The 17,398-nt window shown below is 40.3% G+C and overlaps 1 protein-coding gene and 1 long non-coding RNA gene across 4 annotated transcripts in view; one reads left to right on the top strand and one right to left on the bottom strand.

Annotated features, from left to right (window-relative positions):
- Positions 1–10,801, top strand: part of ZNF474 (zinc finger protein 474) — a 23,678-nt gene extending 12,877 nt beyond the window's left edge. For both annotated transcript variants that reach the window (XM_050795562.1, XM_050795561.1), the window contains exon 2: positions 9,036–10,801. In XM_050795562.1, the coding sequence (XP_050651519.1) occupies positions 9,223–10,317 (1,095 nt within the window). In that variant the 5' untranslated portion in view covers positions 9,036–9,222 and the 3' untranslated portion in view covers positions 10,318–10,801. The remainder of the gene's footprint in view (positions 1–9,035) is intronic.
- LOC126957541 (uncharacterized) lies at positions 6,586–17,260 on the bottom strand. 2 transcript variants are annotated; one of them, XR_007726814.1, is made up of 3 exons: positions 17,142–17,260; positions 13,174–13,254; positions 6,586–6,706 (listed from the first exon to the last, which is right to left on the bottom strand). It is a non-coding gene; the product is annotated as an uncharacterized LOC126957541 (long non-coding RNA). The 2 variants fall into 2 exon arrangements; XR_007726813.1 differs by lacking the exon at positions 6,586–6,706 and adding an exon at positions 11,805–12,073.
- Between the last annotated feature and the right edge of the window lie 138 nt (positions 17,261–17,398).

Here is a 17,398-nt window from a genome sequence, read left to right as displayed (position 1 = left end):
ATGGTATGACAATAGTATTTTGATGACTTATTCACATAGAAGGATGAGAGGTGTGGGGAGAACAGCAACCAAAAGCCCATGTTCAGAAACAGCCTTCAGTTTGTGGGCACATACAAGCTACCAGGTCTCCAGAGTCACCGCCTGGCACGTCATGGCGAGCATATCGGAAAATAGAGGCACATTCATTCATGCACACAGCAGAAGCCCCGCCTGCCTTATGGCCTCTGCTATTTTTGACTTCCTTCCCAGGCATTTTCCTCAGAAACAGCTTTGGGTGGAGAGCACATTATTAACAAAGGGTGTTGATGTCTGTAATGAATGGTATTGATAATCAGTGTAAGTGTTAGCCAGGCTCCAGGAGGCACTGACCTCCTGGAGGTGGACAGAAATAAGGCACAACTTTGAGACCTCTGTAAGGTAAGTGGGTGATATGTTAGAAAGGTTCCTCCTGAATTCAGTGAGCCCATCTCTCTTATGCCAATTTATCCTGGCCTAGCAGCTCCGTTCATGCACAATTATATTCTTCATCGTGTTTGTTTCCACCTGGACACACAGAAGTGACCACACTTCTGATACTAACACAGTGTGGCTCAGAAGTCTGTGCCAAAATTGTCGCACTGAGTTCAACTAAATCAAGAGTATAAAGACCGTGGGAACTCTGTGCAAACATATCACATAATGGGGGCTGGCAAACATATGCATCTATTTGCAATTCTTTTAAAACATAGATACTAAAATACGGTTATCTGTGGGTTTTTCCATCCAATGTTTAAAAACCATAATATATCCATTTTAGACACTTGATGGCTATAGATCTCATTCTAGGTTGAGAAGGGGCTACTGTACTGTTCTTATACATTTTCAGTTCAAACTAATTTATAGTTACTTCTTGACAAAACGGACAGCTTGACAGAAAGAAAAAGTATACCAAATCCTGTAATCCCCATGAGGAAGCATAATTCTCTTATAAAGTATTTCCAGAGCAAATCTTTACAACCCAACTATGGTCTACATTGCTAATAGCTTATTTACGGTTCTTTTAATTGGCTGATTAGTTCTTTAAACTAATAATATAAAACATCTAACAGTCCTCATCTGGGGAGTCATTTAATGGTGAAGCAAGGTCCATTGGCTTAAATAGAAGAGTAGCTCTTATGCTATCAACCGATCAATAGATCATTATGGGAATGCCTGTAAAAAGTTTACATGGTCCACAAAACACAATTTTGTCTGTTTCTGTTTTCCTTTTTTCTTTTGCTTTCTTCTATAATCCCACCTGTAGCTGTTCTAAACATTGGCTGCTTTATTTTTTCCTCTGAAGTTATGTATATATCATCTTCTATAACCGTTTGATAACTTACGAAAATTCCTTCTTAGGTCACTGATTCTGTCTTTTCTTCTTGGATTTTACCCTCCCTCCTAGACCAAAGCTTTTCAGCCCTAATCTACCTTCAGTCGGAAGATTCCTTTCTAAATATTCTAAATATTTAATAATAAATATGTTGTGTTTATAACAATTATATACTATAAGGCTTCAGTTGGATTCTTAGTTCCTTGAAGTGATTTTCAATATTTAATTAAGAAGAAAAATGTCCCCACAGGACACTTTCAAGCAAGAAGCATGAACTATACAAATTAGTGAATCCAACTAGTGAGAAGCTTTGGAAGAGTAAAGGCTGGCTCTCTGAGCTACAGGCACAGCTCTTACTCACCATCAGCTCATGTTGGATGTTGCCACACAGGAATGTGGGCTCTGTTCGGCCAGCTCTTCCACTTTTCAAGAGAAACCAAAAATCCTTACTTTATGCGACGTCTCCCACTTTTAAAATAATGGGAACTAAGTCAAGCAGTTTTGACTTTCTGCAGGCTAAAAAGAACATAGCTATGGACCAGATGTGCCTATGAGCCAATGCTTAAAAAATCTTGAAAAAAACATATTGGTATAGAGCTATTCTGTTGGAATAAAATTATCCTAAATGTGAGAAAATATGGCATGTGAAATTCCTTTGAAGACTTTTTTCTTTTTTTTCCCACTTTTTTCTTTTTTGGGCTATCCTTTAAATTTCTATGTATTATAGGCCTCTAATGTGATTCTACTGACAGTTTGTAGAACCAGTGCTCCACCACTGCAAATGTCAATATTACAATTATATGATCATACCTGTGTGGCATTCATGACTCTTGGGTACTCTGTAATTTGGATGCTCAATATAGAGTGAAAATTACAGGCTTGATCTAACAATAGTTTTCATAGAGTGATATTATAAGCCTTAACAACATAAAATGCCTTTTGCAGAGGGCTCTAGTTAGAAGCACAAGAGTGCATTTCTCCAAATTTTTTCATAGCTTTTCTAACGCCATAAAGTATTATGTTCATACTTGACAATTAGATCGAATGAAAGTGAAAGAACTTATTTTCTTGGCTTAAAATTATTCATAGTGAAGGAGAGACAAAGAAAAGGAATTTTTTCATTAGTTATTTATAATCAGTCTAGAAATGTCAGTATTTTCTCAAAGCCATGCCTCAGGCTGAGTGGCTTTTATGAAAATGCTTCCACTTTTTACCTTTCAAATGCTGCTCTTATATTTCTTAAACCATACTGCCTCTAGGTCCCAGCTGCTCTCACATGGCCTTTCCCACTCACATCAGATTGGCTAAGGTCTGCAGATGCCACGGGACCAGATGCTGCCTAGAAGAGAGTGTGCAGAACCAGTGAGAATGAGCCAGACCAGCTGCCCAGCTGCCCTCAACGCTTCTGGTCACCTTTGGTCTATGAGTAGGATCGCTTTGCTGTGGCTCCCTCTGTGGCAGTGGTAGCCTTATGGTTGGGGGCTCAGCAGGTGAAGAGTGTCATATAAAATTTAGCAAAATACAAGCATGCTTAGAACGCAGGTTTCCCTTATGAAATTTGTACAGCTACTGGAAAATGGAAGAACAATACTTTCTAGCTCTTAAAGCACAGTGATAGTGTAAAAATAACAAACATGCATTTTCAGTGGTCTGCATGAGTTGAGGATTAAATGTTCAGGTAAGCATCTTATTTTGTAAGATGCTATGAAAGAATTAATTTGCATTTATATTTATTGCAATATTTAAGTAATATGCAGATTGAATATCACAGATTATTATTACTTGTATTTTGAGGGTTGTTACATCGTTTGAATTATTAAAATTTAGAAACTTAGAAGATGGAGTTGAAAATCAGATCTCCAAGGAGGGGACACAGACTGGCTGGTGATTGCATCTGGTGGGGTAGGGTCAGTTCGTCTGGTTTTACAAATTTGGTTGGATTCAGCTGCTGCTGCTGAAAAGAACTGCTGCTTCAGGAGTAGAGAAGTGTTGCTGGAATAATGCTCACAGCGACCACACACACACAGGAAGCCTTTAAAAGGATTAAATGCCCTCTTGCTCCCCAATTCTTGCATTCTCCTTCCATTATTCCTGTTGGCAGAGCATAACACAGAACCAGCTTGCAAAGCAGAAATGGGCTGTGCAGAGTCCCAGTACCCATATCATAAAGCTAAATAAAGAAGATTGGGAGTATAGAGACAATAAGTTAACAACTAGCACAATATTGCTCTCCGCTAGCTCTTTAAGAAGCTCGTGGAAAAAATGGGCTATTTTTTAGAAAAAATAGTCTTTAAATTTTTTCACTTAAAAGAATCTCTAAAAAAGGAAGTGTTGTGATCAATTTCATAAGAACCATTGATCCAGTATTTATAGTATCAATTTTAATTTTTGATTTTTAAGAAGTACATATTTAATAAGTCAATTTTGCACCCAAACCTCTACTCCCTCAAAAAAAATTCCTTCATCAAAAAATTCTGAAATTTGAAATAACATTATTAGAATTAATTGTGCTAATCACCACTATTAAAATACAGACATCTCTCAATTACTATTAGGTTTCTATGTGAATAACAGACTTTTTAAAATGGCTAAAATAAAAATAAAAATTTATTTTTCTTATGTAAATAAAGTCCAAGGAAGGCATTCCAGGGATTCTATGATGGTCCCAGCATTATCAGGGACCCAAGTCCATGCAGGTCTCTGCTCTGTCATATCAAGGGTTACATAGATGAAATCTGTTCTCAACTGGCTGCTAAAGCACCAGTCATCACATCCATCTTCTAAGCATCAATAAAAAGGAAAGTAAGAGAAGCAGTTGTTCTCTTCTATCTTTTCAAGAATTATTCTTACAAGTTCCACACAATATTTTCACTAACTACAAAGGAGCTTGTAGATGCGCCCAGCTGAAAACTGGGGCCTATTAATTGAGGGTGTTGAGTAGAATGGCTATTGGTAAGGAAATAACTGTCTCTGCCAGACATTGGAAGGGACATTACCTCATCAATTATAAGCCTTGGTGTGAATGAGTCCATCAGCTCCTTTTTGAAAGCAAGATTTCATAGGTAAGACAGACTGTGAGCATACAAGAATACTAGGCTGGAGAGTGGAGGCTACTGAATGGGGTGGGTGAAGAATATTGAAGATGAACCTCCTCTCTTTTAGAATCTTGCCAGAGCCACGATCAGCCCCACCTCCATCTTTCTTATTTATATTTTTGTTCATTTAAAGAATTTGAATTCCATACTAATAGAGAAGGGGTCATATCATGTATCCACCATATTTCTTTTGTTTCAAAGGACTAGTTTTTTTTTTCATATTTTAAGTTCTAGGGTACATGTGCACAACGTGCAGGTTTGATACATAGTATATATGTGCCATGTTGGTTTGCTGCACCCATTAACTCGTCATTTGCATTAGGTGTTTCTCCTAATGCTATCCCTCCCCATGCCCCTCACCCCACGACAGGTCCCCATGTGTGATGTTCCCCGCCCTGTGTCCAAGTGTTCTCATTGTTCAGTTCCCACTTATGAGTGAGAACTTGCAGTGTTTGTTTGTCTGTCCTTGTGATAGTTTGCTCAGAATGATGGTTTCCAGCTTTATCCATGTCCCTGCAAAGGACAGGAACTCATCCTCAAAGGACTAGCTTATTTTTTAAAAGATATGATCACACTTTTGATTGTGTTCTGTTCCCTCTCTTTTGGAGAGACACCTTCTAATGCCAAGATGGTTTTTGGATTTCCACGGTTATTACATTTATCTTTGTGTGTTTGTCTCTCCCTTCCCATGAACCCTGAAGAGAATGGAAAAATGGCATCATGTTGATAAAAAGTGATGCCTTCCAAGACATTCTTTAAATGTCCTATGTGCAGATATGGTCAAAACGAATAATCCAGGCCAACTGAGTGAACATTCTCCAGAGATGCTTGAGGTAAAACTGTCTGGCTTTGCAAAGTGATTCTCTTTATAAACCAGCAACATTGCTTTATGATGTTTTGGGTGACAGGCCAATTTCTTAGGTGATTTAAGTATATGTATTTAGTATTTTCCAGTACTTTTGCTTTTAGAGCTAACTTATAAAGGGAGAGCAACCAACACTGCTGTGCCGTGGCATGTTGCCTTTGCACAGTCACTGGCTGAAACATTATGCATTTCTCCATAAGACACCTCCGTTCCCAAAAATTTCACTGGCTTCCAGCTACCTCATCTTTCATATTTTGATACCTTTAGTCACAATAAGGGAAAAATTTCAGGAGAACGTTGGAGGAGGAAAGGGATGGTAGAAAAAGAAAAGCTGAAGATTCAAATGGACGTTTTGTGATGTTTCATCGTGTTTGCTGCAGAGAAAATATTTGCAGTGCACAAATGTTCGTGTGCGGTAAGATCTATCCCTAATCAAAATGGTGACATGGCTTCAAACTGAGCACTACCTGGCCTCTTGGGGCAGCCTTCACTTTTACCCTGTGCCCATGATAAAGAAAGACAAAACACATCATTCATTGGTGGTCTGCCCCATTCCCCCAACTGGTCCCTACCTCTGCTGGTTATGTAGATTTTTCTGAAGATATTGGTGAAATTAAGACAAGACTCTGTACTGCACATCACTCAGGAAAAATTACATCTAGAAAACAACTGTATATGGAAAAAGTGATTCTTTTTGGGGGGGCGGGGGGGAGTTTCACTCTTGTCAACTAGGCTGGAGTGCAGTTCCGTGATCTTGGCTCTCTGCAAACTCTGCCTCCTGGGTTCAAGTGATTCTCCTGTCTCAGTCTCCTGAGTAGCTGGGATTACAGGCACCCACAACCACACCAGGCTAATTTTTGTATTTCTAGTAGAGACGGGGTTTCACCATGTTGGTTGGGCTGGTCTCGAACTCCTGACCTCAGCTAATCTGCCCACCTCGGCCTCCCAAAGTGCTGGGATTATAGGCGTGAGCCACTGCACCTGGCCTGGCAAAAGTGATTCTTAATGCAGAAACAGAAAACCAAATACCACACTTTCTCACTTATAAGTGGGAGCTAAACGTCAAGCACATGTAGGCATAAAGATGAGAACAACAGACAGCAGTGAATGCAAGCAGGGGGAGGGCTGAAAAACTACCTATTGGGTACTATGCTTACTACCTGGGAGATAGATTCATGTGTAGTCCAAACCTCAGCATTACACAATATGCCCATATACCAAACCTGCACATGTACCCCCAAACCTATAAAAAAAAGTTGAAAAAAAATGGCCCCTGTCACTTAACATTGAAAACATTGTGTTCCATAGCCCCAGTCTCCCTCTTCTGCTTTGTCCCTCTCAGAGGCTTCTCCTCTGTGCCTTGTCTGCCCTCCTTTTCTTTGCTTCTTCTTTCTCCTAAAAGGAAGCATAACAGCTGGTGAGAGCTTAGTTACCTTTCCCTGAGGCATATGGATAGTACATTAAAACAGGGATGAAAACTAAAGGGAAGAAGCTCTGCTGGAGGAATTTAGGCAGAATGAATAATGGAAAGAGCCACATACTGGAGCCAAAGAGAGCTGGAATTGATTCACAGTTCTGTCATTTAGACACTGACAGCCTTGGGCAAATTACTTGTCTTTTCGGAGTCATTTTCGTTACTTATAAAATTGAAATAATAATACCTGCTTCATAATTATTTGACAATTAATTAAAATTATGTTTACAAAAACATCAGTGCCATATCTGGCACATAATTGGTATTCAATAAATATTACCTCTCTTACCTTATCAAAAGGGAGATGGAGGGGTTGTTATGGAAAGTCATGGAGATTTCTCAGTATTTTAATCTGCTGGGAACAGAATTGACTCGTGTGTGTGTGTGTGTGTGTGTGTGTGTGTGTGTGTGAAAGACAGACAGAGAGACAGAGACAGAGGAAGAGAGACGGAGACAGAGAAAACTTAGGGGAAGGAGGCTTATTTGATTGCATTGATTTTTCTAATCTGCCTTCTTAAATCATATTAGTGTCTGCAATTTCCTAGTATCAAGGAAAACGATAAACTAAAATTCCTCAGTGAACAGAGCCAATGAAGCAGAGTGGTTTATGGAAATAACCCATGGGCTGGATTAAAAACCTAATGAAATAATTTTACCCTATTCCTATGTTCCATAGATCTACTTTCTCTTTTAGATGGTACTAATCAAGTGATAAATTTCTCTGTTTCATTTTCTAGGCTGGCCACTCTGGGGCCAACACATACTTTTGTCACATCTGTTAACATTACTGTCTTAAAATCTGTCAAAATAAAGAATAACTTCCTTCTCCTTGCCAGACCTGATTTGATACTCTTAAAGGCAAGGATTCAGACCTTTCTTGGCACCTAAGTCAGGAGCTGGGCACAAAGATCACAGCTCTTTTTGTTCTTTATCAAATCCAGTGCCTGGGGTTTCCATATTCCCAGGACTGCTGGCCTTGCACTGCCCAAACTGAAGTGTTTGCCGTGATGTGCAGGATCCAGCTTCACACCAGGGCTGCTCCTTCTGTGGTTAAGAATGGATGCTTTAGAGTTTATCACCCTGATCTGGGTCATCCTTCAGGAAATGAAAAAGGTCCTGAGGCTTCTGAAAATAATCGTTTTGGGGAGCCAGATTATAAACCCATGGTAAAATTTACTCATGACTTTTCCCAATATAAAAATTTAGGATTCTTCCCATAAATGGATATCTAAGCTGCCACTTCTTCTGGTGGGGATTCTTGGGGAATCTAGTGCCTTTGTTTTATATTTTAAAAATATTTGGAAGTCATACATATATAAAACAAGAAAGTTGGTATGATACCTTTAAGAAAAAAGAGCCTCAAGCAGCATCTGTGTATCATCTTTCCACGAAAGATCTGCAGATATCTCACCAGGATGGGTGCCAGCCTAGGCTGTACTCTGCTGGAGAATTATAGCTCCACTTATTAATACTGTATTCCCATAATAAACAAAAGTAAATACATGATGTGTCACAAGAAGTTTATGTCCCTCTGAGGGCTATCCTGATAATCCTCTTAAGATTCATTCTTGAATTACTTCTTCTGCAAGAGTTCTTAGTTTCAGGTCCGTGGACAAGCAAGAAGTCTGTGACACAACTTTATCTCGATTAAAATGTATATCACAACTAGAAACAGTTGACAAATTATTTCAGTAATATTGATTTCCCCTGTGATAGCAACAATTTTAATTTTTTGCTTGTAAACATATTACACAGAATTGTCAGAGGAATCCATGTCACTAACAAGTTAAGGATCTCTGACGTAGTGGAAGTTTCTGTGGGGCCCAGGGGGTCTTTTTGTATGACCTGCTGATCTCGTTAATCTAATTTTCACAGTTTGCAGTTTTCTCTTCTATGGTCTTACCACCCTGGTCTCAGCCTCTGTAGGTTTGCATCATCTGTATCTATGATGTGCTGTCATTGTCAAGTTAACTTTTTGGGCAGAACACTATTTTTAATACAGTGATAGTACAATTGATGATGGAAGATTTCCTCAGGTTTATGTCAGTTTATTGACCAAATCCCATATGCTGGTTATTATGCTAGTCAAAAAGTATACAAGGTCAATATTTAAAACAAGCAAAAAAAAAAAAGAAAAAAGAAAAAGAAAAACACAAAAAAACTACGGCCCTTTATCAGTTTACAGCCCAAATATGTGTGTATGTGTGTGTATACATAGTAACTTCTTATGTCTCCCACACCCCTCCACAGATCTTGCAGACATCTCAACTTTAATGAGGACTTTCCAACATTCCAGACTGCTGTCCTACAATGAAGCTCTGAGTCATGGTCTGTGGGGCTAAGGTACTGGCAACAGTGTGAACCCCAGGACAACTAACCTCACTAACCTTCACTCTAAGCAGAAGCCCAGAGTGAGTCTGGCCTGAAATCTTTGTTAATGGAAAGAGGAAAGAAGAAAAGAATTTCCAATAAGTTACAACAAACTTTTCACCATTCTAAAGAACCCACTTTCCTTATCAACCAAGCTGGGTTTCTCTCTAGTGACTCCTATTCTAGCCTTTTGCCAGAAACAGAGAGTGTTAATCCTGGTGAAAAGATTAAGACAGACACTCAGAAAAAGAGACCTGGGACTGTGATACTATCAAAACCGTCAGGTAGAAGAATTATATCGGAAAGCCAGCTTAGCCCCCCTGTGATCCCGGCCCGCAGGCCTGGATTCCGGGTGTGCTACATCTGTGGTCGAGAATTTGGGTCCCAGTCAATTGCCATTCATGAACCCCAGTGCTTGCAGAAGTGGCATATTGAAAACAGTAAGTTGCCCAAGCACTTGAGGAGGCCAGAACCCTCCAAACCACAGTCTCTGAGCGGCAGTGGGTCCTACAGTCTTCAGGCAGGTAATGAGGCTGCATTTCAGAGTGCCCAGGCTCAGCTGCTGCCCTGTGAATCCTGTGGCCGCACATTCTTGCCAGATAATCTTCTTGTTCATCAGAGAAGCTGCAAGCCAAAGGGTGAGGGTGCCAGAGCACCACAATCAAACAGTTCTGATCATCTTATTGGCCTCAAGAAAGCTCGTAGTGGAACCCCAGCCCGACCAAGGACTGTTATCTGCTACATTTGTGGTAGGGAATTTGGCACCCTGTCCCTTCCTATTCATGAGCCCAAATGCCTGGAAAAGTGGAAAATAGAAAATGACCGGCTCCCTGTGGAGCTCCACCAGCCACTCCCACGGAAGCCTCAGCTCCTTCCGACTGCACAGTCCAGCCAAGCGGGACCAAGTCAAGCTCAGCTTGTGTCCTGCCCAAATTGTAGCCTAACCTTTACCTCAGACCGCCTTCTGGTACACCAGAGAAGTTGTAAAACTCAGCCTCAGGGGCCAAAAGATCAGAATTTGACCTTAGGGAGTAAAGGAGGCCTAAAAGAGTCCACTAATTCCAAGCAGCAAAGGAACAGGGCAGCACCCAGTGTAACTGATAGGGTAATTCATGCCACACAAGAGGCTTTAGGTGAACCTGGTGTCACCCTCTGCCTATAGGGGAACGAGAGAAAACTATCCCTAGAATCAGTCACCTCACCCCCTAGTATTTTTTCTATCAATGCCTTACATCAGCCTCAATGCAGCCTGTTCAAGTTAACTCCCTGTGGAACTCCAGGGCCTATATCTCTCTTGGCTGAATAGATATAAGAACATCCTTGCCTGATGGGTTCATATTCCTCTTCAGTTCTGCTGTCTAAAAGAAGAAGAGATGGACTTCTTTCTTCCCTGATCCCTGATACAAATAATCCCCAGGAGACTGTAATTTGAAAATGAGTCATTAATGCTGTGTCTACATCACAGAGATATAATTCCCATTCCAACAGCCAATATTTATTGCTGGTTTATTTTAGTCATCTACCTTAGGAATTCATTTTTGGCACTGCTGGGTTATGCTGAGTTTATCTTACTAAAATAGAATCTGTGTCAAAAACCCCAAATGACTTTAGTAACAATTAAACACTGAAGAACTTGCAAAAATACACATAGTCTGTAAATACAGCATATTTTTTCTTTTGACACTTATATGGTTGTAGTAAGTAGGAAATTAACCCCAGTGTAGACAATGAAGCAACTAGGTTATTTTTTGGGAGGTGCTTGATTCCTGCTGCTGCTCTGTGCCCTGTGTTCAGGCTGACGACAAGGCCCTGACCCCCCACGTGGGCCATTGTGAACAAGCATGACCCCAGGAATCCCCAGCTTGAATGGCAAAGAGTTTTTAGGGTTTTATCTAAAGTTTCATCATGGACAAGGATTGTAGAGAGATGCTTACGAGGGTGGCTACCTGCAAGATAGGGCCTGGTTCATGTTCTTTGTCCATTAAACCAGATTGTGGTTGCTTTGTCTTGTGTCAACCTTACAGAATATCAAATCATGAGAAACAGGAAGTGGTAAAGGTCTTTTTTCCATGGCTTGCTACTTGAAAAGCCCAGCCTGCAGAGATAATGAATTCTTCAGAAAACTAAGATTAGGCCGGGTGCAGTGGTTCATGCCTGTAATCCCAGCACTTTGGGAGGCCAACTCCTGAAGTCAGGAGTTCAAGATCAGCTTGACCAATATGTCTCTACTAAAAATACAAAAATTAGCTGGGCATGGTGGCGTATGACTGTAGTTCCAGCTAGTTGGGAGGCTGCAACAGGAGAATTGCTGGAACCCAGGAGTTGGAGGTTGCACTCAGCTGAGATTATACCACTGCACTCTAGCCTGGTTGACAGACCGAGACAAAGAAAGAACGAACGAACGAACGAAAGAAAGAAAGAAAGAAAGAAAGAAGGAAGGAAGGAAGGAAGGAAGGAAGGAAGGAAGGAAGGAGAGAGAGAGAGAGAGAGAGAGGGAGGGAGGGAGGGAGGGAAGAAAGAGGAAAGAAAGAGAACTAAGATTACACAAGCTATTGTAAAAGGTTAAACCAAAGGAATTGGTTGGGAAAGGGGCATTCTTTGTTTCTAATTTGATTTTTCTTTCTTTTATTTTATTACTTTGAGGACTGTCTAGTCCTTTGCTCCTAAATTCTATGTTAAAATAAAATGAGTATGGTCTTGCTGGTTTAGAAGATTCCAAGACAATGATTCGAAAGCTGAAGAGTCACTCACAGCTGCTGGGCAAGTTTTCCGATGAACATTGAAGAAAAAACAGCTCGTTTCTTTGCCTAATGAAAAACCAAACTCCTCAGTGTGGCATAGTCTTCAAGCTGGTTTCAGAAACATGACCTGTTTTTCCTATCTTCTGTCTGTTGCTTTTCTTCCATAACGTGTGGGGTCTGGATTCAGAGAATATAAGAATCTGTGTCTCAGGGTCACAAATCAGAAACTCTGTTCACTTTCTGCCTTACAGCACTGTTTCTTGATTGTATGCATTTACTTCAAATGTTCTCATTACAGATCTAGAGATAGGGAAGTGTGTGGTCAGGATTCTTGTGCTTGTTGTTATAACACATACTTTGTGCTCAAGAGTAGAGCCAACAGGCTGAGCACAGCATGTTCTCACTCAGTCATGATGGCTGCAAGTGGCTGGCTTGGGCACCCAGCTTCCCTAGGAGACACCTTCCTGACTCACCCGGTCATCTGGAGGGGAGAATGTCAGGAGAGGCCAGCGATGGTCCTTCAGTGACTCAACTTATGCATTTAGACAAGAGTAGGGGGTGGTGGTCTAGAGGACATGGCTATGTCAGAGCACACCCAACCCTGCTCTCAGGCCTGAGAACACACATGTGAATGAGAAATTGGCCCCGACCACTGTCAGATGTGTGCTGGCCTATTTGGGGACCACACAAGATTCAGTAGAGGGCGTAGAAAGGTTATCCAACATAGGGTCCCTTTGGCTGCCAGACTTAAAATAAGCTTGGGTTAGTTATGAAGGAGAAAACTCTCAGGCTTCCAGGGAGCATGAGAACTTTCAAAGCAGTGGGCTTTAGTCCTTCCTTAGAGGAGACATTTACCATTCCATAGTGCTTTCAGCAGAAAGCCTTTCCTTCACTGTGTAGTTTAGTTATGATTTGATCCTGCCTATGGATATTTTTCTTTCTTTCATTTAAATTTTAGATAGTGCTATGAATTACTCATTTTCCATAAAGAACACTACTGTAATGATTATTAGATTTCAGAATTTCATCTGTCTGTGAAAGCTGACTTTTGGCAGCCTGTGACACTCATACATTCCTTCTTACAATTCAGATTTCCCTCTGGAATCCTTGGTCTCATTTCAGATTAGAATCAGCTATCTTGCCTTATGTTCTCACGGGGTTCAATCTTGTAGTGAATTCAGGTGAGAGAAATAGTTTCAGAACTGTGATCATAGTAGTTGGAAAACAATTCACTCCAGTGACCCCACAGTCACTGTTTCACTGGTAGAATGAATTACCTTTCCCTCGGAATGTTTCTCCAAAATAGATTGGCTCAGGTCCCTTATGGCACAGATGCTCCTTTGATCCTTCTGTCAAATCTAAACACAAACACCGATTAGACAAGTTCTGCTCCAAGATCTCAGTGGGCATTTTGCATTGCCTTCTAACTAATATGCTGGCTTGAATTGTCTCATTGTTTCACATCCAAAGTATAGGACTGAACTCACTCTTCCTGATCTCCCAGGAAACTTGTGTAGGACCCTAAACAGTATTTAAGAGGAATAAAACCTTCGGTGTGGATTTTTATTTAAAAGATGGAACGGTCCTGGGGCTGTGTATATGTATTTCATGGTGTAATGAGCAGCATCACACTTCCTTTCTTTCCTCTAAAAAAAAAGCCTGGATGGGTAATACCCAATTTAGCAAAAATTTAAAAGTGGTGTCAATTCCAGATAAAATTGTGATTCATAATATGGATCAAACTGTATGTTAACATTTTAAATTTTAATGTCATATCTATTCAATGAGATTCTTGATGTCTATTTTAGTAAATGATTTTCCCAGCTATGCTGAGGAATATAATAATAGAAGTAATTATTCTTATTTTAATATGAATGAATAAATTTTAATAATTGCATTTAATAGTTGATAAAATTTTGTCTGTTTTTGGAAGCTGATTGTAATTCATTCGTTAGCTTTAGGCCCTTTCAAGCTAATTGGAACAGAACAGAGTTCGTTAAATATAACTATAAACCAAAATGAAACTTTTGCCTAATAAGTTTTTATTAGTTACGGCTTGGGGTTATTTTCCTAGGATTTCACTTGTAACCTGTGAAACACTCTTCCTAAAACCTTATTCTATATTGCAAAATATGTATTATTTTTCTTAAGGGGGAACTATCTTTTCTATAATGATTGTCTCTCTGAACACAGTTTTAAGCTACTTTCAGCATCCTCAATGCTCAGGTTTGAGCTAAAGCCCCATCAGACACATCTCCAGCATCTGGTGCTGCCATCTGGTGTTTTCTTTTAAAGTAATGTCTTCTGCGCTATCAAATCATATTATTGACTTTTTCCTCAATAATATCCCCAAATGTATTGGAGAAGGTGCCCTTATTCGATAAACTCCAGTTATTTAGTGCTAGAGTTACATATTTGATTTAAAGCTACAAATGTTCTTCTCTGGGTAAGTATCTTATTCTTTACAGGCAAAACTCGCAGTAGGAAGAGCATAATCAGAAAAACCCAGGAGGGCGGGATAGATATTCTCATATTTTCAAATTCTGTATGTGTGCATGTGTATCTATTGGGTAAGAAGAATTTGGAATTTAGGGGAAGGCGTGGAAGACAGGGAACTAACTTTTACTGAATAATTTTATGTCTTAGTCCATATGTGTTGCTATAACAAAATACCAAAGACTGGGTAATTTACAAAGAACAGAAATTTATATTTCATGGTTCTGGAGGCTGGGAAGTCCAGAATCAAGGTACCAGCAGGATTTTTATGAACTTGTGAGGAATGCTCTACTTCCAAGACGGTAATTAGTTGCTAGATCCTCCAGAGGGGCGAAATGCTGTGGTGGAAGGGATGGAAATGCGAGAAGGGTGTTCCCTATTCTAACCTTGAGCCCTTTTATACGGGTGTGAAGCCCATTCACAAAGGTGATGTCCCCACAACTTAATCACCTCACAAACGCCACACCTCTTAACATTGTTGCACTGGGAAATATGATCCACTGTGAATTTTGGAGGAGACACCACCATTGAAACTGCAACACTTTATGATTAGCACTTTATATACATGATGCCATTTTAATTCTCATTATATTACTATAAGATAAACATTATTTTCTGACTTTCTAGGTTGGAAGACTGTGGTTAAGCAACTTGCTTAAAGTCGTACACTGGATTCGCAAGTGGCTGTCAGAGTCATTCTGTCTAATTCCACAGATTCATATATTTTCATGTCACTATAAAAGGGGCATAGAAGTGATATAAAAAATGGGTATTGCTACCCTGCCAACCTGTGAGTGTTAGGAAAAAGAGGACAGAATTCCATTCATTCACTAATACTTATCATTAGGCCTTGGACTAAGTACTAAATATAGAGTCATAAAAATATAGGCATAGTTCTTGACCTCATGGAGTTTTGAGTCCTATTGAGGAAATTGTATGGAATTTTAAAAATATATACAATTTAAAATTGTGTTATGATGGTGTGGAATGGCGGAAGACAGACATTCAGGATCTTGGCTAGAGAAAACCTACGGGAGGAAGATATTTCAGCTAAGACATAAAAGGTGTGAAAGCATTAGCCAAGAGGAAACATGTGGAGGAAGGGAATGGTTAGAGAAAAAGACATTCGGATAAAGGGCAGCATGTATGAAGGTTCTAAGGTAAGGAAGATCTTATAATGAAATGAAAGAGTGCACATGTGGCCAGAGCCTAATACTAGAGGGAACAGGCACATGGATGAGGCTGAAGAGGTAGCATAGTTTCCTCCAGCTGCTCTGTGGACACAGGGACATCAGTTGTTTGGTTACTGCAGGAACCCAGGTGACAGCTGGTGATGGCTTGGCCTATCATGTTGGTAGCAGAGATAAAGATAAAGTACAATGGGCAGATCTTGGTGATAGGTGGGATGTGGAGGATAAGAAAGAAGGTCAAGGATGACTCCCAGATTTCTACCTTGAGCAACTGCACTAGTAGTGCCATTTTCTAGGATCAAGAATACTGTGGAAGGGTTGGATTTGGGGAAGTAAGATCTATAGTTTAGGCCGGGCACGGTGGCTCACGCCTGTAATCCCAGCACTTTGGGAGGCCGAGACGGGTGGATCATGAGGTCAGGAGATTGAGATCATCCTGGCTAACACAGTGAAACCCCATCTCTACTAAAAAATAAAAAAAAAAATATTAGCCGGGCATGGTGGCAGGCGCCTGTAGTCCCAGCTACTCGGGAGGCCGAGGCAGGAGAATGGCGTGAACCCGGGAGGCAGAGCTTGCAGCAAGCCAAGAAGCACCACTGCACTCCAGCCTGGGTGACAGAGCAAGACTCAAAAAAAAAAAAAAAAAAAAAGATCTATAGTTTAATTCTGGCCATATCAAATTCAAAATGCTTATGAGATTTTTGAGTTAAGCTGAATCTATGAGTCTGGAACTCAGAAGGGAGGACTGGGCTGGGATATACATTTATGCATTATTAACATATATTTAAAGCAATCAGAATGAATACTCATAGAAAAACAGGCCCAGGGCTGAGTCCTGAGATACAATATTTAGGGACTAGAGGGGACGAAGCTGGAGAACGAAGGCCTGGAGATGCAAGAGAAAGGTCTAGAGTAGGGTGCCATGAAAACTGAGATCCAACAAATGTTGTAAATAAGGGTGTTGAAAACAGTGTTTTATGCCAAGAGGTTGAGTAGAATGAGGACCAAAAAATATTTGATTTGGCAGTGTGGATGCAGCTGCTAACCTTGGAAAGAACATAGTGGACTGGTGAGATCTGCAGAGTGTATGGAGAATAAAGATAGGTTGTGTTTTGAGAAGTATGGCTTTGAAGACTAGAATAGAAATAGTAGGTAGGCTAGGAATAGAGATATTGGGATGAGAGGTATTTTTGAAAGATGGGAGCTTCTAGATTATGTTTTAATACTTAGGATAATGATCCAGTGGAGAAAAGGAGGTTGAAGAAGCAAGAGAGGTGATCAGAGATGGTACAAAACCTGGAGAAAAAATAGGCACCAGGAGATGGGATCACCAGTGTGTGTGGAAGGAAGGACTTCGATAGGAGAGGGTACTTCTTTGTTTCAGGAGAATGATTAATACAGATGAAGGCAAGACTGTAGGTTATTAGTGGGGAGATAAAGTAACTACTATCTGTTAGCTTGAATCTCATATTTTCTTGATGAAATATCAGGCAATCTTACCAAGCCTATCAGATGAGAAAGAGAGGTATAAAGAGAGAGAAAAAGTTAATGTTAAGAACCTTCTTAGTCCTTTGTCTCTCCATGCCTTCTGTTAAACTGAGCTCCTGAAATCAAGACTAAGTCTTTTAGAATGCTTTCCCTCTGTGATCTCCGCTTCTTTGGAGGTGGTAGATGAAATATTCAGTGGGCTCCTACTTGTAGATCCAACCATTTTAATAATCTTCAGTGGTCCTAGCTCACCTCCTCAGCTGTGCTGATGTCATGAAAACCAGCCTCGACCTCACAAACTACCCCTTGATGATGCTGACAGCTGGAC

Source organism: Macaca thibetana, chromosome 6, assembly GCF_024542745.1.
Source record: "Macaca thibetana thibetana isolate TM-01 chromosome 6, ASM2454274v1, whole genome shotgun sequence".
In the NCBI taxonomy this organism is placed as follows: Eukaryota; Metazoa; Chordata; class Mammalia; order Primates; family Cercopithecidae; genus Macaca; species Macaca thibetana.
The sequence above is the reverse complement of the archived record's forward strand: the minus strand, read 5'-3'. Positions and strand labels throughout refer to the sequence as shown.